This window comes from Oncorhynchus kisutch, unplaced genomic scaffold, assembly GCF_002021735.2.
Source record: "Oncorhynchus kisutch isolate 150728-3 unplaced genomic scaffold, Okis_V2 Okis09a-Okis19a_hom, whole genome shotgun sequence".
NCBI lineage: Eukaryota > Metazoa > Chordata > Actinopteri > Salmoniformes > Salmonidae > Oncorhynchus > Oncorhynchus kisutch.
Genome location: NW_022261985.1, coordinates 8,348,779 through 8,375,620, shown reverse-complemented (window position 1 = coordinate 8,375,620; position 26,842 = coordinate 8,348,779). Strand labels below are relative to the sequence as shown.

General features: G+C 42.8%; 1 protein-coding gene across 7 annotated transcripts; it reads left to right on the top strand.

Moving 5' to 3' along the window:
• The first annotated feature begins 356 nt into the window (after positions 1 to 356).
• Positions 357 to 26,842, top strand: LOC116360506 (cleavage and polyadenylation specificity factor subunit 6-like). 7 transcript variants are annotated; one of them, XM_031815168.1, is made up of 12 exons: positions 357 to 477; positions 3,074 to 3,286; positions 3,541 to 3,644; positions 3,856 to 4,001; positions 4,387 to 4,566; positions 8,605 to 8,718; positions 12,036 to 12,546; positions 12,970 to 13,107; positions 13,688 to 13,803; positions 16,482 to 16,635; positions 17,436 to 17,639; positions 22,507 to 26,842. In XM_031815168.1, the coding sequence occupies exons 1-11, from the start codon at positions 418 to 420 to the stop codon at positions 17,632 to 17,634; spliced, it is 1,935 nt and encodes a 644-aa protein (XP_031671028.1). In that variant the 5' UTR covers positions 357 to 417; the 3' UTR covers positions 17,635 to 17,639; positions 22,507 to 26,842. The 7 variants fall into 7 exon arrangements, with proteins under 7 accessions (XP_031671028.1, XP_031671029.1, XP_031671027.1 ...); XM_031815169.1 differs by having other exon boundaries at positions 4,381 to 4,566; positions 17,451 to 17,639; XM_031815167.1 differs by having other exon boundaries at positions 4,381 to 4,566.

Here is a 26,842-nt window from a genome sequence, read left to right as displayed (position 1 = left end):
CCGGCATTTAGGATGAGCTAAATCAAATCCACCTAATTTAGAGAGTATTGTGCAGATTGTGCGAATTCACTGCACACCCCTCTCTTCTCTTCAAACCAATGCAGAATAAATAATTTTAAATACTATTTTTTATACAGTAACCTACTATACTCAGGGTATGAGTAATACGAATTGATCTTCAATAAACCAGTGAATAAGAGAACATTTTGACAAAATAAGCATAAACCTCATGTTTATACATAATGTACACAGTTACATGTACCACAAACAAAACACCACTGTCATTCAAAGAATTTGGCAATGTTTTTAATAGAAAATGTGATAACTAGGATTAATGTCCCCAGATGTGACGTTTTCTGCTTTCCTGTTTGCATTTTGTCTTGTTCAGGTCGATCGGTGGAGGAGGTGGTCTGGAAAATGGCTGACGGAGTTGATCACATCGACATCTACGCCGATGTTGAAGAGGATTTCAACCAGGTATGCAAACCGTTACGTTTGTTTAAATCCTGCACCGTTATAGACATGTTTTTGGTTTGCCCTATGATTTTTATTTGCTAAAATGTTTTTTGAAAGTTAAACCGAGTTATCTGGCGTCCGATGAGACCTGCAAAGCGTTGCCTGTGTTAGTCGCAGCGTTTTTGAATTGCAACTACGCAATGACTTGTCAAATATTTTTTTTAAATAGTAACGTGGATGTTGTGTACCTTCTTAGTTTTATGTTTGTTGGCTAATGTATACATTTTGATAGGTAAATATGTTTCACTTTGCAAGCCAACGTGGTCGTTTCATTGTTAACGACAGTGTTGTACCGGAGGCGAAGTGGCGGGGAAGGCCTCCGCAACACAAAAACACCGTGGCCTGCTTTGTCGTCGTGCGCTAACATTATATTGGTATTCAACTACCTAGTTACACATTACCGTGTAACTGTTTGGCTAATAGCATTAAACAGTAGGGACTGTGCTAATAACGAGTTTAATTTTTATATATAATTAAAGTGTAGTTTCCCTCCGGTCGGCGACTGTTTAAAAGGTTGTTGCGCTCTCGGCGTCACTCCCCCTGCTTGCTGGCTAGGCTGAAGTTAGCTCTTATGTTGATGTTAATCTTTTAATTTTTCTCAAAGCAAAAAAACATTTCAAGATACGATGTTGCACAATCATGAATGGTTTTGTTATTTTTTTCAATCAACTGCCTTTCTAAATCTGATATTTTTGTTTATTTACTGCATTTTTAATGCCAAATGGAAATGCTATTCAAATCAAACTGTATTTGTCACATGCGCCGAATACAACAATTGTAGACTTTACCGTGAAATGCTGAATACAACAATTGTGGACTTTACCGTGAAATGCTGAATACAACAATTGTGGACTTTACCGTGAAATGCTGAATACAACAATTGTGGACTTTACCGTGAAATGCTGAATACAACAATTGTGGACTTTACCGTGAAATGCTGAATACAACAATTGTAGACTTTACCGTGAAATGCTGAATACAACAATTGTGGACTTTACCGTGAAATGCTGAATACAACAATTGTGGACTTTACCGTGAAATGCTGAATACAACAATTGTGGACTTTACCGTGAAATGCTGAATACAACAATTGTAGACTTTACCGTGAAATGCTGAATACAACAATTGTGGACTTTACCGTGAAATGCTTCAGTACAAGCCCTTAACCCAGCAGTGCAGTTCAAGAATAGTTAAGATGGAAATGCTATTCGTTTTGAGTTGAGTTGGATTCTCATTGATCAATCACAGGACTGATTTTGTTCATTTACGTGGGGGATATTTGACCCAGTTCTCACACAAAAAAATGCAGATATCTCTATGGTTTCGCATGTCAGCTTTCTGCAAAGATTGCCAACTGCACTCTGATGCAGTGTGTGTAGACTGAAGTGTTGTGTATGCTGAGGGTTGGTCATACTTGCCGAGTCTTTTTCAATGTGCACCTGCACTTTAAAGGGATATTTCCAGAAATGTTCAAAGTCATAATTTTTTTTTATTTTATTTTTATTTCACCTTTATTTAACCAGGTAGGCTAGTTGAGAACAAGTTCTCATTTGCAACTGCGACCTGGCCAAGATAAAGCATAGCAGTGTGAGCATACAACAAAGAGTTACACATGGAGTAAACAATTAACAAGTCAATAACACAGTAGAAAACGAAGGGGGGGTCTATATACAATGTGTGCAAAAGGCATGAGGAGGTAGGCAAATAATTACAATTTTGCAGATTAACACTGGAGTGATAAAAGATCAGATGGTCATGTACAGGTAGAGATATTGGTGTGCAGAAGAGCAGAAAAGTAAATAAATAAAAACAGTACGGGGATGAGGTAGGTGAAAAGGGTGGGCTATTTACCAATAGACTATGTACAGCTGCAGCGATCGGTTAGCTGCTCAGATAGCTGATGTTTGAAGTTGGTGAGGGAGATGAAAGTCTCCAACTTCAGCGATTTTTGCAATTCGTTCCAGTCACAGGCAGCAGAGTACTGGAACGAAAGGCGGCCAAATGAGGTGTTGGCTTTAGGGATGATCACCGAACAAATCTGCATATTGCAAACACATATTGCAAACACTCATTTGGATGTTTTACTTATTCAAATTATGTTTTGTTGACTCAAAGCAAAGTACCCGGAAGTGTTTGTTAGGAACTCATTAGCACGGGGACTGTCCAACATATTATACTGTTGGACTGAAAATACAACCACCTCTAGGCAACAAACTGTTACTGTTGAAATGTTGCCTAGATAATATGGCTCACATTGTTTGCCTATTCAGATGTGTAATAATGACTGCATCTTTTTTATTTCATGTCCTGAATGTCACAAATCGTTTTAACTGCAAAACAGCTAAGACCTCATTCTGCTCTCTGACCGTCACACGTGTCAAAGCATGTTGTTGGGACTCGTTCCAGATCGTCTTTGTTGATATCATCTGTAGGACCCAACATTGACATGAAGGAACAATCCCAGAGTTTTAAAGACATTCTGGAGCACAACTATTGATTGACTGACTGTGATGTAAGGTTGACCTATTGTGTTCTACCCCCCCCCCCCCCCCCCCAGGAATCAGACTACCCTGCCCATGACCAGATAGACTTGTATGACGATGTTATCTCTCCTTCGGCCAATAATAACGGAGACGCACCTGAGGACCGGGACTACCTGGACAACCTACCCCCACCTGCTGGCTCCGAGGGGAACAAGAGCACCCCGCCCAACGTGGTTTACACGTACACTGGCAAGCGGATCGCCCTGTACATAGGCAATCTCACATGGGTAGGTTATGGGTTTGGATTAGAGCGCCTGCTGAATAACAAAGATGAATATAAACGGGCCAGTTACTCAGACCCAGATGAAGCTTATCTCCGGAGATAAAAAGCGTGCTCAGTGGGTCTTTGAGGATCGCCATTGGAAGTGTTTTTTTTTTAGTCCGGTGATGGGCTTAGTCGGGGTCAGGGAAACTAGCCCTTAATGTGCATCAATTATGTAATGGGTCTTGATGTAAAAAAAAAAATGCTTCCCCTTTCCAGTGGACAACAGACGAAGATTTGACAGACGCCATTGGATCAATAGGCATTAAGGATCTGCTGGAGATCAAGTTCTTTGAGAACAGAGCCAACGGCCAGAGTAAAGGGTGAGCTTTCTCCTTGCCTTTCATGATCCCTCAGTACACACTGACACTCTGAACAGACAGGGTTTGAACTACGCACAGGTAGTTGTACGTTGATCTTCATTTATTCAATTATTTTAAAGAGAAAAACAGGAAAAAAAATACCCAAATAAAAGCCATAAGGAAGGAAAGAGATGATGACATGGTCCCGTTATTCCCTGGTGTGTCCCATTAGGTTTGCCCTGGTGTGTGTGGGCTCAGACACGTCCTCTAGGAAGCTACTGGACCTGCTGGCTAAACGGGAGCTCCACGGACAGAACCCCATTGTTACCCCCTGCAACAAACAGTCCCTCAGCCAGTTCGAGATGCAGTCTCGGAAAAGTAGGTGAACCTGCGTGCCTCCACACGGGGACGGGCAATTAGTGTTATAGAATAATAATTATAAATGAGTTATCTGGTTTTTCTGCATGGTTTAATGACAAGGTAGGTCTGATAACCTGGGAAGACCCAAATACACTGAAGCAGACCCAAATACGCTGCAGCAGACCCAAGTATTTGGGGCTTGAGTCTGCCTCTGCTGTCAATGCAGAAATGTTATAAAAATATTTTATACATTTGATTAATAACTACATTTATTTGAATAAATGCATTGGTTTAGTGAACTAATTAGATTTTTTTTTTGCGTTCGGAACTACCTAATTGGGTGAGCACAATGAGTTGGGGATTTGAATGTTCTCTCTGCCCTCTTCTTTCCCTTTATGCCCAGGTACATCGGGTGGGCAGATGTCCGGAGATGGGAAGGCGGGACCCCCCACCATGGGCCCCCGCGGTGGCTTCCCCATGGGCATGGGTAGGGGCCGAGGCCGCTTCCCCGGGCCTCCTGGTCCTGGAGGAGACCGCTTCCCTGGGCCCATCGGACCCGGAGGGCCCCCGCCTCACTTCCCAGGTGAGTACTCTTCCCACTCCAGCAGTCGGGTCGGTCCGTTCACACGGCTCTCGGCTAAAATCAGGGTGTCTGCTGGTTCTTAAAAAGTCTGTCTTAAAATTGATTTTGTAAGTCATAAAGTATCTTAAATTCATTTTTCAACGGTCTTAAAAAAATGTGACCGAGATGACTACATTGTGCTACTGCTTAATGTTATATTGTGCTACTGCTTAATGTTATATTGTGCTACTGCTTAATGTTATATTGTGCTACTGCTTAATGTTATATTGTGCTACTGCTTAATGTTATATTGTGCTACTGCTTAATGTTATATTGTGCTACTGCTTAATTGTTGACACGCGGCAAAAACTCTAAAATTAACAATGGAACATCAAATAATACTGGAGGCCACTTTCAAGACGTTGGAGAGAGCTATCCAACCACATGTTCTGAAATGGACTTACTGTTAACCCATAAGGCAAAGCCCTGTCTAAGTGTTAGTGGAATTTCTAAATTCCTGTATGTTTTGTAGCCAAAACCAGATTCTCACTCATTCTAATTCATGAATGAGTTGTAAGTTCATTAATTATGCATGAAGTAGATTGAGACCAGTCTTAAAAGCCAAAGGTAACAGCGTTTATTTCAAGAGAGTACTAACCACATACACATATTTCCACAGGTTATAAACTGAAAATGACGTCAGCGTTTTCTAAACGTTCTATCTATTTCACAAGTAGAGGGGCCCTCTAGCTCTCGAGCCTTCGCGTTATCAGCACGAAGTCAAGGCCAGTCAGTATAAATCAACATTCTAGACAGTCTGGAGATGGGCCGTTCCTACCACCTGGAGATTGTACAAATGTATGAACTAAGGAACAGACCTTCATTGTTACCAAACTCCTGACTACATTATATACAATTGGGAATGGGAGCAAGAGAGAAAATTCACATGTACAGTACATTATAGCATTTGGACTAGTCAGTTCTGATTGGAATGTATACATAATTAGTCATTTCAACCATAATTTCCTCTAACACTAAGCCGGGGTGGGGTTCTACGAGGCTATATGGAATTGTTTTAAGAAGGCCAAGGATAATTTTACTATACTGATCAAAAAGAAAGGCAACAAGGCAAGAATTTCAGCTTGTACCGAGTTACAGTTCATATAAGGGAAATCAGTCAATTGAAATATTAGGCTGTAATCTATGGATTTCACATGATTAGGTATCCGTTGGTAACAGATACCTAAACAAAATGCGCCTCGGGATCTCGCCATCGTTATCTCTGCATTCAAATTGCCATCGATTTTAAAATGCAATTGTGTTTGTTGTCTGTAGCTTATGCCTGCCCAGACCATAACCCACCGCCAACATGGGGCAATCTGTTCACAACGTTGACGTCAGCAAACTGCTCACCCTCACAAAGCCAAACACGTGTTCTGCGGTTGTGAGGCCGGTTGGACGTACTGCCAAATTCTCTAAAATGATTTTGAAGGTGGCTTATGGTAGAGAAATTAACTTTAAATTTTCTGGCAACAGCTCTGGTGGACATTAATGCAGTCAGCATGCCAATTGTTTTAAGAAGGTATTACCAAGGATTAATTGAGCTATTTTATGATATTTTTTAAGAAGGTATTACCAAGGATATTTTTTAAGAAGGTATTACCAAGGATATTTGTTAAGAAGGTATTACCAAGGATATTTTTTAAGAAGGTATTACCAAGGATATGTTTTAAGAAGGTATTACCAAGGATATTTTTTAAGAAGGTATTACCAAGGATATTTTTTAAGAAGGTATTACCAAGGATATTTTTTAAGAAGGTATTACCAAGGATATTTTTTAAGAAGGTATTACCAAGGATATTTTTTAAGAAGGTATTACCAAGGATTAATTTAGCTATTTTATTATTTTTTTTTTAATCTAAAATGTTTTGAACATTTGGCCGTACTGCTATTAGCCCATACAGTAGGACCGCCTCAGTAGGACCGCCTCAGTAGGACCGCCTCAGTAGGACCGCCTCAGTAGGACCGCCACAGTAGGACCGCCACAGTAGGACCGCCTCAGTAGGACCGCCTCAGTAGGACCGCCTCAGTAGGACCGCCTCAATAGGACCGCCTCAATAGGACCGCCTCAATAGGACCGCCTCAGTAGGACCGCCTCAGTAGGACCGCCTCAGTAGGACCGCCTCAGTAGGACCGCCTCAGTAGGACCGCCTCAGTAGGACCGCCTCAGTAGGACCGCCTCAGTAGGACCGCCTCAGTAGGACCGCCTCAGTAGGACCGCCTCAGTAGGACCGCCTCAGTAGGACCGCCTCAGTAGGACCGCCTCAGTAGGACCGCCTCAGTAGGACCGCCTCAATAGGACCGCCTCAGGTTATTGTGAGTGTAACAATTCTATCTCAAATGTCAATATAGATGAAATAACACAACTTTACAGAGTATGTCATTGAGATGATGTCACAGCGGAGTGGGCCAATAATACCACTTTACAGAGTATGTCATTGAGATGATGTCACAGCGGAGTGGGCCAATAATACCACTTTACACAGTATGTCATTGAGATGATGTCACAGCGGAGTGGTCCAATAATACCACTTTACAGAGTATGTCATTGAGATGATGTCACAGCGGAGTGGGCCAATAATACCACTTTACAGAGTACGTCATTGAGATGATGTCATAGCGGAGTGGGCCAATAATACCACTTTACAGAGTACGTCATTGAGATGATGTCACAGCAGAATGGACCGGAGTGGGCCATTCGCGGTGGACACAAGTAGCTTATATAGGTCTACCGATGGAGTGTTTTTGTAGGACGTTACATTTACTGTTAAATCAATGGCATGGCTTTCTAACAGCAATATCATCTTTAGAGTTAGCGATCTAGCTAATGTGTTTAGAGTTCCTACTACCTCAGGTGGTGAATAGCCTAGGCCCCCTAGGCCAATAGGTACAAAAAACATTCAGGTTAATTCACCTCTAAAGATCCAAATATCTAATTTATTCTGGATCCTATTTTGGTTGTATTTTCATATTTTCATAATGCGTTCCCTGAACAAATAGATAATGGTTTTTTAATTCTTTTAATTTTACCTTTTATTTTACTAGGCAAGTCAGTTAAGAACAAATTCTTATTTTCAATGACGGCCTAGGAACAGTGGGTTAACTGCCTGTTCAGGGGCAGAACGACAGATTTGTACCTTGTCAGCTCAGGGGTTTGAACTTGCAACCTTCCGGTTACTAGTCCAACACTCTAACCACTAGGCTACCCTGCCGCCCCAGATGAAATGGTTAACTTATTCTATGTCTGTCTTGGAATAACAGCCAGTCCCAAAAAGACTACTTTGTACCATCATGGGCTCATTTCTGGAGGGGAATATTAGCAGCTGTGGCAGACCTCAAAATAACTATTCAATTGTGTTCAAAGTGGAGTTTAAAAAAGGTTGTTAGTCTTCAATTCAACTAAATGGAACCTGCAGATACCCTGAAAAACACTACAGAAAGGAAGCCTGTTTTAATTGGTTAAATTTAAACCGTGCCCTGATTTACAACCAATGAAATGGCTTCCTTTCTGGTGAACTGTTTCTGCTGTAAGCACTGTGAATGGATCTTCCACTGACAGCCAGGCCAGTACTGTTGGTGTTATGCACTGCATGGGCTGAACTGAAGATGGCTCCTCCTGTCTGGGTATTATCCTGTCTTCCACGTGACCATATGTGGAAAGGATTGGAAAGCACCAATCTACCATCTCTACACATTTAGTCTGTTTCATTACATCCTGACTCCTGTTCTCTGTCCCCTTGCTCTCAGAAGTTGAGTGAAGCACTTGGATTGTGTTAGGATGGGGGGGGGGGGTATTATTCAACATTTGTTTTATCCAGTTTGCCCCCGTCTTAACACCCCCCCCCCCCCCCCCCCCCCCCCTTCAGATAAAAATAATTTTAAAAAACAACAATTTTTGCTTTGGCAACTTCTTCCTGTGTTGCTAGCTGCGCTTCTGCCATTGGCCGGATGGCCAGTGTGGTCACAGCCTTGTTGTGATTGTGTTTTTCCTCCCACTAGGGTCGGGGATGAGGCCACCTGAACTCATTAACCATAGACACCAAGAAGGCCACCTGATGGATATGAATTTCAATTGCTTCCCGCCGGGACGTGATGGGAATTGGCGACCCAGAGGTGAAATGCCTCGACTCCTGTTGACAACAGTTCTAGGGTTGGCAAATCTTCCCCAAATCTTCCCAAAAATCCCAGATTTTCCAGAAATCCCAGCTGGAGGGTTTATGTAATTCTCAGGGAATTCGCTACAATGGAATCTTCCAACCTGGAATTTTTGGGAGTTTTGGTAATGTTTTGGATTTTTGCAACCCTTCATAGTGCTAATGTATTAAATAAGAATGATTACCCCCCCCCCCCCCCCCCCCCCCCCCCCCGCCCCTGCCACCTCTACCTCCTGCTTACATGTTCTCTTTCATTAAGGCCTGTCTGTCTATGGAGTCCTGCACTGGCTGACTGACTGGCCAAGACTCTTTATTAAGGCCTGTCTGTCTATGGAGTCCTGGGCTGACTCTGACTGTCTGACCAAGCTTCTCTCCCCCCCCCCCCCCCCCCCCCACACTTTAAGTCCTGGGTTATTGATCATTGTCATAACTGTCAATCTTTATATGCTGTGTTGCTTGTTCTGTTTCTATTGGCTCTTCTGACAAGAGTGGCTGTCCAGCACTCTTGGAAGCTAGACAACACAATTATTATAGAAGGGGTGTCTTAGATGGCTGACCTCTTACCATCCGGACCAGTCAGTCCTGCCTGCTCCATACCAAGATGGTCTTTCCAGCCATCCAGGCCTGTCTGTCCTGATACTCGGCCAACTGGTTCTTGGCTTTCGTTGCTAATAGCTTGCAAAATGTATAATCTCGCTCAATATTGAATTTTAATTCACAGGACGCCTAGGGTGGGTTGCACCAACATGGTTTAAATTAATCTCAGATTAGAGCTAATCTAGGTTTATAATTAATCTGGGATTAGAGCTAATCTAGGTTTATAATTCATCTGGGATTAGAGCTAATCTAGGTTTATAATTCATCTGGAATTAGAGCTAATCTAGGTTTATAATTAATCAGATGTGTTGCACCACTTCATTTCAAATCTGGATCAGTAAATTCATGATTAACAGTTTTAAAATATGATCAGTGACATGTTACACCAATATGTGAGGTATTTTGTGAGTTGAAAGGAAGTAGCTAGCCTACTTGACAAATGAGGCCACAAAGTTGCTGTTTCGTTATAAATAAATAAAAACTATGTTAGAACTACTGTAAATCCATCGTGGTTCTGATTTGAAATAAAATCCGTTATTTGCCAGTACTAGACAGACAACTCATTTGTTAGCTACTGTAGCTAGCTATTTTATTTATTTTTGTCCCCCTTTTTGTGGTATCCAATTGGTTGTTAGTCTCCTATTGGTAGTTACAGTCTTGTCCCATTGCTGCAACTCCAGTATGGACTCGGGAGAGGCGAAGGTCGAGAGCCGTGCGTCCTCTGAAATACGACCCAACCAAGCCGCACTGCTTCTTGATACAATGCCCACTTAACCACCAATGTGTCTGAGGAAACACCGTACACCTGGCGACCGTGTCAGTGTGCACTGCGCCCGGCCCGCCTCAGGAGTCACTAGTGTGCGATGGGACAAAGACATCCCTGTCTGCCAAACCCTCCCCTAACCCAGACGACGCTGGGCCAAACCCTTCCCAATTGTACGCCACCCCATGGGTCTCCTGGTCGCGGCCGGCTGCGACAGAGCCTGGATTCGAACCCAGAATCTCTCATGGCACAGCTCGCGATGCAGTGCCTTAGACCACTGCGCCACTCGGGAGGCCCTAGCTAGTTTATAAACCAAGCTAGCTAGCATGCAATATTATGTATTATTGTCATTACTTAACGTTATTTAGCCACTTATTATTTGTCCGCTAGCCACCTGACCATGGCAAGTCAAATAAGTTCAAATATATCAGTTTATTATTTTTTATTTATTTATTTATTGTCGGAGCTGATGGAGGCATTTAGTAAAGTACTGGAGGATAAAAATACTGACAACACAACTGTCAAAAAGAAGGGAGACACCTGGGCCATTTCAGATTTAATGGATCGACACGGATTAAAGAGAAGAGGGACCCAAATCGGGTGAGCGCGTGCTGGGGGAATTAATCATTTTAACAAGAGAAAGCCAAAAAGGATGCGGCAGAAGACAGGCGGGGTCTCTTTCAGACCAGAGGGTGGGTCTCCGATCACCCAGAAGATATGCGAGATGATTCCCCAGCAGTTTGCCCCTCTCCACAACTCCTATTATGATGATGGACAACTCCACCCACCAATATTTAGTAAGCATAAATAACTGGTAAATATGAATACCTATAATGCATGTTAAAATGAAGGTTAATGCTACTTCACTACAATGTTACTGTTATCAGGCCCGTTACAGCAGGTTCCATAACATCATCATTCGTACCAAGGCTGGGCATATCACAAGCCCCAATTCAATTGTTGTACAATTTGGGAAAGTACAAAGCCTGTTAATAATTAGTTAATTATTATAAATCTCAACATGATTCAAACTGTCTCTTATTCTCTGACGAACTCTGTCGTTTTGTATCTAGGTTTAAAGTGAACATAGAATAGAGGAAGGATTTAATTTAACTAGGATTCATTAAACTAGGTTTAATTTCACTAGGATTAAATTGAACTAGAATTCCTTTAAAACTAGGTTTAAAATTTGGTGCAAAATGTGGTGCAACAAGATGATTTAACCCAGTTTAAGAGTTGATGCAGCCCACCCCTTGTGTCAAACAGAGATGTGAATGTGGTCCTTCACGTTGTACAACGTCAGTATTCACAGCTTGTGTTGCCTTCTCAGCTTGAACTTTGATCCCACTAAGTCAAGGTGGCCTCCAAGGCAGGGACTTAAACATACAGGATCACACATTTTAGCATTTTTCATATCTTCTCACCAACACGTCAAGCAACTTAAAATGTCACAATTCCTATCCAGAAGTCATCAAACCCAAGCGAAGACATTTTCTGCAGTACTTGAGTACCCTGTTCGTGGTTTCTGGATTCCAAGAACTGCTCTGCGCCGTCTACTGACACTGGGAACGTCTCGGCGCCGTCTACTGACACTGGGAACGTCTCGGCGCCGTCTACTGACACTGGGAACGTCTCGGCGCCGTCTACTGACACTGGGAACGTCTCGGCGCCGTCTACTGACACTGGGAACGTCTCGGCGCCGTCTACTGACACTGGGAAGGTCTCGGCGCCGTCTACTGACACTGGGAACGTCTCGGCGCCGTCTACTGACACTGGGAACGTCTCGGCGCCGTCTACTGACACTGGGAACGTCTCGGCGCCGTCTACTGGGTCACCACAATGCTTTAATTTGCTTTCAAACAGTTGGTAGTGAATCCAAACTCAAGAAGGTTCTGTTTTGTGTTTCTGTGTTCCAGGTGGTATGCAGGGCCCACCTCGACCCCCTCCTGGCCCACTAGGTCCCCCTGGACCCCTAGGCCCCCCTCCCCCAGGACAGGGCCTCCCCCCTCCCATGCAAGGCCCCCCCAACCGTGGCGACCGCCCCCCACCCCCGGTCATGTTCCCCGGCCAGTTCGGCCAGCCCCCCATGGGTCCTCTCCCCCCTGGCCCTCCCCCACACGGCTTCGGCCCTCCTCCTGGCCCCCCACCTCCCCAACAGGGCCCTCCACCCCCGGGTCATTTCCCTCCTCGCCCCCCCGGGCCCCTTGGACCACCTCTGGCCCTCGCTCCCCCACCACACATGACTGGGCCCCGACCTGGAGGCCCCCCACCGGCTCCCCATGTCAACCCAGCGTTCTTCCCTCCTCCTGGGGGTCCTAACAACATGGGGGGCCCTCCTGGAGGAGACGGCAGGGGCCCCAACGGGCCCAACGACCCCTATGGACGGCCACCTCCGTATGACCGGGGAGACTTCGGACCCGCCGGCAGGTAATATAACCCAACAGGATCATGACATCACGTATTGCCAGTTGTACAGAAAGTCAGTTTCCCTCTTCTTCGGTTCTGTTCCAACCTCCTTTACTCTACTCTAGATGATGGTTTGTGTTGGAAGAAAACTGATCTATTGAATGACGAATACTGCCAGTTTTAGTCTGAGTTTATTTCAGTATGTAGAACAGCTGTGGTAGAAGCAACACCAGGACATCATCCAACACCTTGTTTTATAGCGCTGTCAGGTTCCCTTAGCAACAGTCCGTCATCGTTTGTGTGGGGTGCGTCTTTTAAAGGGGGGGTCTTTTTTTTTACTTTAGTATTTTGACTACGAAGCGTGGTTTCTTTAGTGACCCTCCTGAAATCTCCCTTCCTCCATCCACCCTTCCTTCCCTCCCTCCCTCCTCTGGCTGCCTACAGTAACCAGCGTCCCCCGCTAATCTGTGAGTTTGACCTCAGGGCCCCCCTGCCCCGCGGCTGCCCAGACCCCTGGATTAACGAGGGTTTGGTCGATCTGAAAAATGGCGGCCAGCACTTGCACAATGCGAGTGACCCAGGGTTAGTAGAAATACTGCCAGACCCGCTGAACGAACATTAGGAACTAGCTTCCCCTGTAATGACCTGGTGCCTGGCTTTGTTGAATTTTGAGAGTGGATGCTTGTTGTGGTTGATTGGCCGAGCTATGATTTTGATAAGCGTTAGTAAACTGTGTGTGTGTTGTGTGTTTCCTTAGATTAGCTAGTTATCACTGGTGTTAATTCCCACAGGCTTGGATAACGTGGTTTGCGTCTGCTGTGTCGTTTTAGCTGTCCATTAACTGTGTGTTTCCTTGACTCATCTGATTGTCACACCCCTCTGTTTACTCAATCTCTCTTGCTCTTGATCAATTTCTCCATTTCGCGCGACCTCGCAAAATTCATTGGCGGAGAACAGTCATGGTCCCTCCCCTCTGACCTTCTCCTCCAATGACTTTTGAGAAGGCGAGGAGTTAGGAAAGACTAATGGAAAAAAAAAAAAGCTTTTCCTTCCTCTAAAACGTCCTCTTTCCTGTATCTAGTGGTTCTGAGTTTGTCGTTGAGTTTGAGGACTTTTTAAAAAGATATTGACGCTGTCTCCTTCCTGCTTGTCTCTGTCCCAGGGAGATGGAGTCGGCGCGGACACCGCTGAGCGAGGCAGAGTTTGAGGAGATCATGAACCGGAACCGAGCCATCTCCAGTAGTGCCATCTCTAGGGCGGTGTCAGATGCTAGCGCTGGTATGGATCATGCCCTAAACACACACCTCACAAATACTACAACACACTCTACCGAGGGGCTGAATACACACACACACACCTCACAAATACTACAACACACTCTACCTTGGGGCTGAATACACACACACACACACACCTCACAAATACTACAACACACTCTACCGAGGGGCTGAATACACACACACCTCACAAATACTACAACACACTGTACCGTGGGGCTGAATACACACACACACACACACCTCACAAATACTACAACACACTCTACCGAGGGGCTGAATACACACACACCTCACAAATACTACAACACACTCTACCGTGGGGCTGAATACACACACACACACACACCTCACAAATACTACAACACACTCTACCGTGGGGCTGAATACACACACACACACACACACACACACACACACCTCACAAATACTACAACACACTCTACCGTGGGGCTGAATACACACACACACACACACACACCTCACAAATACTACAACACACTCTACCGAGGGGCTGAATATACACACACACACACACACCTCACAAATACTACAACACACTCTACCGAGGGGCTGAATATACACACACACACCTCACAAATACTACAACACACTCTACCGAGGGGCTGAATATACACACACACACCTCACAAATACTACAACACACTCTACCGTGGGGCTGAATACACACACACACACACACCTCACAAATACTACAACACACTCTACCGAGGGGCTGAATATACACACACACACACACCTCACAAATACTACAACACACTCTACCGTGGGGCTGAATACACACACACACACACACCTCACAAATACTACAACACACTCTACCGAGGGGCTGAATATACACACACACACACACCTCACAAATACTACAACACACTCTACCGTGGGGCTGAATACACACACACACACCTCACAAATACTACAACACACTCTACCGAGGGGCTGAATATACACACACACACACACCTCACAAATTTATTTTATTTATTTTTTATTTTACCTTTATTTAACCAGGTAGGCAAGTTGAGAACAAGTTCTCATTTACAATTGCGACCTGGCCAAGATAAAGCAAAGCAGTTCGACAGATAAAACGACACAGAGTTACACATGGAGTAAAAACAAACATACAGTCAATAATGCAGTATAAACAAGTCTATATACAATGTGAGGTGAGAAGGGAGGTAAAGGCAAAAAAGGCCATGATGGCAAAGTAAATACAATATAGCAAGTAAAATACTGGAATGGTAGTTTTGCAATGGAAGAATGTGCAAAGTAGAAATAAAAAATAATGGGGTGCAAAGGAGCAAAATAAATAAATAAATTAAAATTAAATACAGTTGGGAAAGAGGTAGTTGTTTGGGCTAAATTATAGGTGGGCTATGTACAGGTGCAGTAATCTGTGAGCTGCTCTGACAGTTGGTGCTTAAAGCTACTTAAATACTACAACACACTCTACCGTGGGGCTGAATACACACACACCTCACAAATACTACAACACACTCTACCGAGGGGCTGAATATACACACACACACACACACCTCACAAATACTACAACACACTCTACCGTGGGGCTGAATACACACACACACACCTCACAAATACTACAACACACTCTACCGAGGGGCTGAACACACACACACACACACACACCTCACAAATACTACAACACACTCTACCGAGGGGCTGAACACACACACACACACACACCTCACAAATACTACAACACACTCTACCGAGGGGCTGAACACACACACACACACACACCTCACAAATACTACAACACACTCTACCGAGGGGCTGAACACACACACACACACACACACCTCACAAATACTACAACACACTCTACCGAGGGGCTGAATATACACACACCTCACAAATACTACAACACACTCTACCGAGGGGCTGAACACACACACACACACCTCACAAATACTACAACACACTCTACCGAGGGGCTGAACACACACACACACACACACCTCACAAATACTACAACACACTCTACCGAGGGGCTGAACACACACACACACACACACCTCACAAATACTACAACACACTCTACCGAGGGGCTGAATACACACACACACACACACACACCTCACAAATACTACAACACACTCTACCGAGGGGCTGAACACACACACACACACACACCTCACAAATACTACAACACACTCTACCGAGGGGCTGAACACACACACACACACACCTCACAAATACTACAACACACTCTACCGAGGGGCTGAACACACACACACACACACACACCTCACAAATACTACAACACACTCTACCGAGGGGCTGAACACACACACACACACACACACACACACACCTCACAAATACTACAACACACTCTACCGAGGGGCTGAATACACACACACACACACACACACACACACACACCTCACAAATACTACAACACACTCTACCGTGGGGCTGAATACACACACACACACACACACACACACACACACACACACACACACACCTCACAAATACTACAACACACTCTACCGAGGGGCTGAATACACACACACACACACACACTTTTATCTATGTGCTGCTTGTAGATTGTATTGCGTACTTTCACAAGTGACCCTTATCTAAGTGTCTGAGCTGTACCATGTGATGTTAATGTCTCCCTCTCTCCATCAGCTGACTACGGCAGTGCCATAGAGACTCTGGTGACAGCCATCTCTCTGATCAAGCAGTCCAAGGTCTCTGCTGACGACCGTTGTAAAGTCCTCATCAGCTCTCTACAGGACTGTCTCCACGGCATCGAGAACAAGTCCTACGGCTCTGCCTCCAGGTAAATACAACCTCTTCCTCATTCTGCTGTGGTTCCTGTCAGGGAGGGGGGGCAGTTCCATTTCAATGCAGGGGGGGGGGCAGTTCCATTTCAATGCAGGGGGGGGGGCAGTTCCATTTCAATGCAGGGGGGGGGGCAGTTCCATTTCAATGCAAGGGGGGGGGCAGTTCCATTTCAATGCAGGGGGGGGGGCAGTTCCATTTCAACGCAGGGAGCAGGGGGGCAGTTCCATTTCAACGCAGGGAGCAGGGGGGCAGTTCCATTTCAACGCAGGGAGCAGGGGGGCAGTTCCATTTCAACGCAGGGAGCAGGGGGGCAGTTCCATTTCAACGCAGGGAGCAGGGGGGCAGTTCCATTTCAATTCAGGGAGCACACAGTAATTAAAATTCTTCTTGAGTTTTAATATGGTTTACTTTCTGAATTGACTGGAATTATAAGGGAATGAACTGATTTGACTCCAACCCTGGTTGTTATAACAGACAACTGAGAGAAGTGAATGAATTGAAGGTGTCTGATAATTCAGGATGATGTTCGGTACCTGCTAAGTCATTGTGCTTATATTCCTGTACTATTCTGTTCTTATTGACTGGGAATGGTTGTGATGTTTTTACCAACTGTAGTTGAATGCACTTATTATAAAACAGTCTGGGTAATATTGTCTCAAATGTAATTGATTGACAGATCGAAGTGTTACTGACAGTTGTATTGGTGACGTCATTGTTTATGAAATTATTGATGGTTTTGGCCGATGGACAGACCTGCTTTGGCGGTTGGTTAAGAGTTTGATGTATGAATGTAAGTTCTGCCCCTAAAAGACGCGAGAGGTCGAGGGAGCGTGACCACAGCCGATCCCGGGAGAAGAGCCGGCGCCACAAGTCCCGTAGCCGCGACCGCCACGAGGACTACTACCGCGAACGCAGCCGGGAGAGAGAACGGCACCGCGGGGACAGAGAACGAGAACGTGAAAGAGACCGTGAGAGGGAGTACCGACATCGTTAGCGGAGGTGTGTATTTCCCGTTCAAACTCCTTACCCGTAACCATGTCACCACTCTTCTCCCTCAGCTTAATGCAGGCCAGGGGCCAGGTCGCTACGGCCCAGAACAAGAGGCCCCGAGCGGGACGCGCCCTGCGGAGCCCGACGGTAGGTGGAGGTGGTAGGTAAAGGCCTTGTTCCATCAGTCATTATTGTAGTCTTGACCAGAACTGACTCATTGCTGCCATGTGTGTAAATATATATTGTTTGTCTAAAACTTGTTGTAGGTTTTTGACTGTTGTTTACTTTCATCCTTTGAACATTGACTGTGTCGTCAGGCTTCTACTGCATGAGTGTGTGTTGTAGGGGGTGTTTTATATGGAAGCCCTGGTAAGCTTGAAAATATTTTACATCTCTTTAAGTTGGAAAAAGTACTTTATGACAAATGATCAACACCTGTGAAAGGTTGTAAAAAAAATACACCAATTGTTTATTGAAGGGTTTCTTTGACACCTGATGCCACAATGTGCCAAGAAATTATTAGTCTACATTTTGCAGGGGTCAAAGGTTGAACTCTGTGATGGTACAACTTAAGAGGGTTGGTTGTATGAGATGTTTTGTAGGCCACCAAATGATGACCAAAACTGTAGGTGGTTCTGACTCTTGCTAACCTGAGGTAATGGTTTACATGCAAATTGAAATGTCTAAACTATTTTAAAACTACTCTCAGCTCTCTAATATAAGCCAAAGTATGGTTTTGGGGGTTAAATAATGGAAAGGGTTTTGGTATATCGTCTGTGAACTTGACACATATCTGTGCCATATTTGTATTTTTATCACGCTGAAATTGATGGTCTTGAAGAAAAATAATTTTTGTTAATGTTTTTGTATAATTAATGACATTAATATCAAGCTGGTAAAATGTTTTGTCTATATAAATTTTTGGGCAAATAGTTATCTGGTCATACTCCCTTAACAGTCTACAGGAATGTGGTAACTAGGTAACTAGCCCGCTATGTCTCCTGTAGCGTAATTGGTCTTCACTCTAAAGCCCCGGTTTTTGTACCTCAGACCATTTTGAGTGTTGCTACTGCTTTTGGTGCTGTTAACATTAGATTAACACAGTTTTTACCTTTTTACATATATCATTTCTGTATGTGCCATTTTTTTTTTTTGCGTTTTTTCCATAACATTGAAGGATTGATTTCCCAAAAAATTATGGGCTCGGTTTTTTTAAATCCATTTTGTGTACCTTGATGGTAACATGGGGTTATATATTATATATACATACTTCATGACAGTGTAGGGCCCTATAAAATCCACGTTGTGGAGAATGTGGACAGAACCACAGTGTAGGGCCCTATAAAATCCACGTTGTGGAGAATGTGGACAGAACCCAGACATCAAAACGGAATGACTCAATATTCAATAATGTTAGTAGGAAGTCGACGAAATGTGTCGAGGCTAGTGGGGCGTCGAGGCTCCCCCAGTGGGGCATCGAGGCTAGTGGGGCGTCGAGGCTAGTGGGGCGTCGAGGCTAGTGGGGCGTCGAGGCTAGTGGGGCGTCGAGGCTAGTGGGGCGTCGAGGCTAGTGGGGCGTCGAGGCTAGTGGGGCGTCGAGGCCAGTGGGGCGTCGACTAAATGGGTCGAGGCCGGTGGGGCGTCGACTAAATGGGTCCAAGATCATCATCATAAAATATGAATGAAATGCATCATTGAGTCTTATTTTTCTTTAACTTTCTGAAGAGGAAACGTCAGTGTCTGGTGTGTCCGCGACTGTCCACCACTTTGTTAAGCCGTTAGCGATGATGCTAATATAATGACGACAGTCTTCTGGTAGATGGAAAGATTTTCCCCAAAACCATTCTCAGTTAAACACAGGCTTCTCTGTCGTTAATATTTACTTGGCAGAATGGTATCGTGATTATTTGCATAAATCCACTGGCCATTTGTTTAGCAAACTCTGCAATCACATGAGTGCTGCAGAAACATCACTCACCAAACAGTGACGCTCGCTGGTGCACAGTTGAATTAAAGGGTAACTACACCCAAACATGTCATTTCTGCTCTCCTGTTTAAACACGGTTGTGCACTTAGAATATCCAATGTTTATTTGTTATATATAAATGGAATTGGGGGACATTTTCAATTGATTTTATAGGGCCCTGGCAATGTCTGTTTGTGTGTAAATTTGAGGTCAATTTGATTACTTTTCTTCCCTTAATTACTGGGCTTCACAATGTGCTGATCCTGTAAACGAACAAGAAAACCATAAAATATTTTTACCAGAGGTACAGTACTTGAAAAGATGCTGATAATATCAATCAATATAGGTACAGTACTTATCTGATATTTCAATGAGGACTAAAGAATCATCACTATTGTCCACAATTCAACGGCAGCCATTTTGTTAATGTGGATATTTTAGGTTTCTAATGGTACACCTCATTTGAAGTGGATCTCAAGATTTTACTGTCGGTTGTCTTGTTTTTTAGTCTGTAGTTTGAAACAGACAGCCAGACAATTTTGACTTGGTACCAAATATCTTGTCGGAATTGAAGGTCAATGGGTGTGTCACTGAAATGATGTAGTCAAGAAAAGAATTGTGGTGTTTGTCCTATTTTTAAATGGGTTGATGGTCACTCAAATTTAATGTTGGCGTTTTGTAAATCCCAGTAGTGATTTTGAATGTATACCCCAACATCTGATTGTGTTACCGGTAACTGATATATATTATTTTGGATTGAATTGGTTAGTTTGCTGAGTAGTGACTCCATGCTTGCATTAAATTGGATAACTCCTTTAAATGTACATGTTGATTTAAGTAACTTCTCTGACCCCCCCCCCCCCCCCCTTTTTTTAAATGGAAATAGCATTTTGTTAAACTATTCATATAAACATAAGACTTTTTTAAATAATACAACTGACAAAATCAATCTACAAAATATATAAAGTTTTGGTCATTACTTTTAAATGACAAGGAAACAAAGTAATGAGAGGTTACTTTATTATCCTGTACTCTTATTGGTCTCACGTCATGGTGAAGGAAATGCTTTCATCTATGCTCACTACTTGTCAATCTATGTTCACAGATCCTCAACATTTGTTTCATTTAGCGTTGGGATCATATGTGCCCACTTACAGGGAAGAAATGACTAGCTATTTTTCCAATTTTGTCTATAGGTGTCAGTGATGTTTTGCAGGCATGGAGAAAGCAGCCCTGATTTCCTGATAACATATTTCTACGTCTGTTTTAACTGTCTCTCTCTCTCTCTCTCGCTGGTGTGTTCATCCTTCACAACTACACATCATGTGGTTCCTAAAACACTCATTGGTGTCCACACCATCTCAAGAAGGTTCATTTTGACGACTGTTCAACCACCTTAAACTCGTTCAATGTCTCCTGCAAAAATAGACTGCAGGAAGTTAGTACCAAAAACAGCAACTGGTCCCATTCTTTAATCCATTAGTTATAATTATAATTGTTAGCGTTTTGAGAACATGTCTTGGTGATGCTGTGGACCCTTTGAGATGCTCAATGGATCTGAAATGATTGTGCGGAGGGTGATGGGACATCTGTTCAATGAAATGTTGGTCGTATTAACTTTAAAAAAAAATGTGATATTGCCAACTCTGCACCATGTAAATACACTAATTGAGCAAAACCTGGCTTCAATTTGATTTAAAAATGATATTGATAAACAATTAAACTAATAATTACTACTAGGCTGTTAACTATAGTTTTTTATTTTTTTGTGTAAATTGTCATTGACAACCAAAACATACAGAATATTCCTTTTACCTGGTGTATGAGTTTGAAACTGTCTGGGGGTGATCTATGAACTGAAATATTAATGAATGGTTATGTGGTTTACAATTCCAATGACTTGTCAGTGTAATGTTGATCCTGTGCATGCCAGGCTCTGGCTTTGTGAGTTGTTTCAGACTATTGATACATGTGTGTAGGGATAAGAGTGTGTTTTTCTACATTTATCCTGATGTAATAATACCATTCCTCTGGAGATCTGACCATGTTAGTCCTCTGCTTCTCCCAGTGCTCCGGGCACAGTTTTATTCCCCCCCCCCCCCCAATGTTATCAAATTGGATTTCACCTATCGGATAGGTTTAAACGCATAGCTGTAGAATGACTAGAACGAGGGTCTGCATTCAAGTCAATGACTCGTCTGTTCTATTTATTATTTCTATGCGCTTTTTAAATCCTATCCAATAGGTAAAATCTGCGTTGACATTTGGGGAGAACTATACCCTCGTCACCTCTGACTAGGGGACCGATTCCCCCAAAACTGTCCGCTAACACCTTTTTGGTTTTATGGACTTGTTGAAAATCTGAGAGGATTTGATAGGTGGAATTCTCACATTTACTTCCACCTATCAGAGGACAAGGTAGACTTAATACCATATTGTGTCCATCTGTGACATCCTCTAAAGATATTGAGAAGTGCATACGGTCTAGGGGTTGGGATTGAGCGTTCTGTCGATACCATCTTCTGCCCATGCACTTTCAGATTAGATTATAAAATGTTCTGTGAGCACCCGTAAACAGGTTTATCCAATCCACACAAATTGATTGTAAACCTTCTCTGAAATGAGTTGAGTACTTAGTGCATGACACATTTGAAGACATTCTAAATTCAGATCTCAACAGTATAGCAGGATCAGTCATTGTGGGCACTACATTGTTCTTACTCACTGTAATGTGGAATCACTCTCTTGACAAGTTGACTACCATTAGAAAGAGCAGTACCTGCATGTATTTGTTTCGTGTCCTCTGTGTGTGTGTGCTGTAAAATTAGAGGGGATATGACACAAACAACAAACTGTATATTGTTGGGCTGCCCCAAACCAAACTCCACCCTTCGTTTTCACACATTTCAGCCTACGGAAGAGGACAGGGACGAGGACGCCTCTTCACAACCAGCAGGCCCTACATCAGGATCGCCTTGTCAACTAGTCCCCCCCCCCCCCCTCTGTCTGTGTCTCCATGGTTACCAGGGGACTGACTACCTGGGAATCGCTCACAGCTGTGTAAGGCTATAAGTAGTGTTCTTTAAAATCATTCTCATGGTATAAAAAAAAACTACTCAACAGCTATTTTTATTTTACTGAAATTTTATTTGATGTGAACGAAAAAATTATTACCTACCTGTGTTGACAGGCTTCTTTCAAGCTTTGCGAAAATAACAAATGACTACATTTGCCTGCTCTATTCCAAAACGGACAACTTTTGACTGCTATAATGTGTACATTTTGTCAGGTTAAGAGCTGATTTTTACAGGGAGGTTTTTTTGTTGGTTTTTCGTCTTCATTTCCTCTCGTGCCCCTCCCTACTTTTCTCGTTAGGATAATGTTTGTAAATGTCTCTGCTTTGAATATTAAAATAGATTCTGTGTTGTAATAAACTTGTTTACTGGGGTTTTGACACTTAATAATAATTTACATGTGTATGTTTTTCCCTGCATACATTTTTCATGTTGAATTTGACGAAATAGTTCTTTTAAATTTACTCTCACTTAAGTTGCAAAGTTGTGCTGTTATTGACCAAATGAAGCACGGTTGACCAAAAAATTGTATTTGTCCCGATGCCCAGAATTAGTGAATTTAGCGTTAACTACTTATGCATTGAATGATCATGTGACAGATATTTTAATCTTTGACTTATCAGTTTGTTCTAAAAGTTCTACTTAAAATGTAGCTACTTGTTGACAAACGTTTGTTTTTAGTCTCAGTATACTTCTGTTTGCCATTTGAATTCCAAAGGTGAAAATCCATGTCTTTTGCTAAGTGATTTTAGAGGTATTCAGGACTTGATTATACTTGGAAAAAACTATATTATTTTATTTTTCTTGATTTTCATTTTTTTTTTTTTTTATGTTACCAGGAAGTACATTCCAAGGGTTCATTACTCTAATATTATTGACACAAGTAGAACAAAATTATTGACTTCTATGGAATTATTTTAGTGATAGATCAACCTTCACAGATCTGTACAATACGACTACTGTGAACCGAATTGGTCTCTTATCTGCAAACTTGTGCTCTGATTGGCTGGCTGATGTACTGCACTGATTTCTTATTGAGTTGCTTATATCCCACTGGTTTAGGCCAGTGAGGGTTGTAGCCTGGTCCCAGATCTGTATATACTACTTCTTATTGAGTTCCTTGTCCCACTGGTTTAGGCCAGTGAGGGTTGTAGCCTGGTCCCAGATCTGTATATACTACTTCTTATTGAGTTGCTTATCCCACTGGTTTAGGCCAGTGAGGGTTGTAGCCTGGTCCCAGATCTGTATATACTTTGGCAGAGTCTTGACTCATTGTCTTGTCAACATTGAATAGCAATAACAATGCTAGACTAGTTGGCTAAAACGCATACAGACCTGAGTGGTATACTACAAAGCAGGACCAATGTGTTAGCCAGAAAATTTGCTTAAATAATTTTTTGGGGGGGAAAAGAAGCTTGACTCCATAAGCAAAAATGCATATCTAAGTTCGGCTTTTCTTAATGAGCCAGAAAATCACATGGTTATCAAAGTTAGCTGGCTAATGCATTGGTCCTGTTTTGTAGGATCCCCTTCTGGGACCAGGCCATGGGGCTGGGTATAGTTGATTACAGTAGTAATGAGGGTCTGGGACAAGGCTGAGGGGCTGGGTGTAGTAAATGGTTGATTACAGTAGTAATGAGGGTCTGGGACAAGGCTGAGAGGCTGGGTGTAGTAAATGGTTGATTACAGTAGTAATGGGGGTCTGGGACTGAGCCAAGGGGCTAGGTGTAGTAAATGAATTGGGATTACAGTAGTGAGGGTCTGGGACAAGGCTGAGGGGCTGGGTGTTGTAAATGGGGATTACAGGAGTGAGGGTCTGGGTGTTGTAAATGGATGGGGAATTACAGTAGTGAGGGTCTGGGACATGGCTGAGTGGCTGGGTGTAGTAAATGGATGGGGATTACAGTAGTGAGGGTCTGGGTATTGTAAATGGATGGGGATTACAGTAGTGAGGGTCTGGGTGTTGTAAATGGATGGGGATTACAGTAGTGAGGGTCTGGGACATGGCTGAGTGGCTGGGTGTAGTAAATGGATGGGGATTACAGTAGTGAGGGTCTGGGTATTGTAAATGGATGGGGATTACAGTAGTGAGGGTCTGGGTGTTGTAAATGGATGGGGATTACAGTAGTGAGGGTCTGGGACAAGGCTGAGTGGCTGGGTGTAGTAAATGGATGGGGATTACAGTAGTGAGGGTCTGGGACAAGGCTGAGGGGCTGGGTAATTGTAAATGGATGGGGATTACAGTAGTGAGGGTCTGGGTGTTGTAAATGGATGGGGATTACAGTAGTGAGGGTCTGGGACAAGGCTGAGTGGCTGGGTGTTGTAAATGGATGGGGATTACAGTAGTGAGGGTCTGGGACAAGGCTGAGTGGCTGGGTGTAGTAAATGGATGGGGAATTACACTAGTGAGGATCTGGGACAAGGCTGAGGGGCTGGGTGTAGTAAATGGATGGGGGAATTACAGTAACGAGTATTCAAGTGAGGTGTCCATTTTGTAAAGCATGAGAGCACAATCCTTCCCTGGCTTCTCAGGGTCTGTCCACTGACTGGTCTGCCAGATTAAAATAACTGATATTGATGCCTGTTTTAAGGCGGTAAAACCTACCTCCTCTACTCCTATGTATTTTCTAAATGGCGCTGATAGACATTAGTGGTGCTCTCCTGCTTGCATTGTGTTGACACTCTAAAGATAGATATTTAGGTGGTTATTGTGGCTAGAATCATTCACTGAAACGAATGCTCCAGTCAACTAAACATATATTTTTATTTGAATTTTATTGGTTAGACATTATTGGTTAGACATTACATCCAACTATTGGCACATAAATATCTCCAAGTTTTTATCAATATTGCCCACTAGCTACAACGAGCATTTTGAGGACTTAACAATGTGTTTGACATGGAATGTTATTGAATGGAACCTTTAGTGAAGTTCACCTTCAGGTAAAGTTCGCATGACAGACACTTCGGTTTTTTTTATACGTGGAACTTTTGTATTGCATTTTATTGTATAAATGCACTGAGATATTGAATATGGTGTAAAGCATTCATAATGCTCTATGTAGCTAGTATACCATGTTTATTGTGCTAATGGACAGGTTATCAATGCTTTGTTACCTATTCGCAGATCATTACGAATAGCTTTCCAGCCCCAACGTCTTTTCAAACCGGTTGAATATTTGAGTGGAGCTGGTTTGATACGTCAATACTGTACATATATACGCAGTCGACAAGTGTTACTCATGCTCAATTAGTGTTGTCATTTTGTACATATAATAATGCATCCATCTTAGATATTACCTTCAAATACTTTTTACAATCAGATCCAGAGTTTTACCTGATCAATTTCTCTCTCAGACGTGTTCAGGAAATGGAACTTTTTTTTAAAGGTGCACTGTCTTGTTTTGAGTGGTTTCAATAAACTAGTTTCCTCCGTCTTTGATGTCGGGTCTCCGTGAACCATTAGGCCAAATGTTACTGTTCCTGACATTGCTGATTTGGCTTCATCAAATGTCCACTTAATCAATAGAATGCAATGTATAAAGGCTGGAATAAGACCGGAGGATATTACTGAGGTCTGTATTTTTTCTGTTTTGTGAAAATATTATAACGGTCTAATTTACTCAAACTTAAAACCATGTTTTTTTTCTCAGGTAGGATTCACACGATAAAAAAATGGGAAACTAGTTATTTTCTTTATTTATATATTTACTCATAGTTACACTTACACCAAATGCTGAATTGTACAGTAGGCTGTAGTTCTTTTTGCCCTGATTTAATTTACAGCTCCATGACATTCACCCGAAGGTAAGTCGTCGGTTCCAGATCCATGAAGAATGACAGCTGCACATTTTCTGAAATAGTTGCTATTCAATATACTTAATGTATTCCTCTTCGCGTTATAGCAAAGTAAGGAAATCATTAAAGTGATGGAACTACAATTACATGGATAATTGTTATCAAATATACAAGATAAATGTCTCAATCAGACAAGATTGATTATTGCATTATTACACTGCAGACTAAAACACTGTCGATGTGTGTTTATTTCAGGTTATATTGCTATTTTAATTATATGATTTATTAGACTATTTGCTGTAAGAAAAAAGGCAGTAGGTTCTCTGAGTTTGTACCACCTTGTGCCTTCTCAAAAAATAAAATAATCGAAACTA

Bases quoted from the DNA above. Each gene is read 5' to 3' on its own strand.
- LOC116360506 (XM_031815167.1), top strand. From the start codon at position 418: ATGGCTGACGGAGTTGATCACATCGACATCTACGCCGATGTTGAAGAG. The intron at 478-3,073 runs GTATGCAAACCG...CCCCCCCCCCAG, and splicing joins TTGAAGAGGATTTCAACCAG to GAATCAGACTACCCTGCCCA. The intron at 3,645-3,855 runs GTGAGCTTTCTC...GTGTCCCATTAG, and splicing joins GCCAACGGCCAGAGTAAAGG to GTTTGCCCTGGTGTGTGTGG.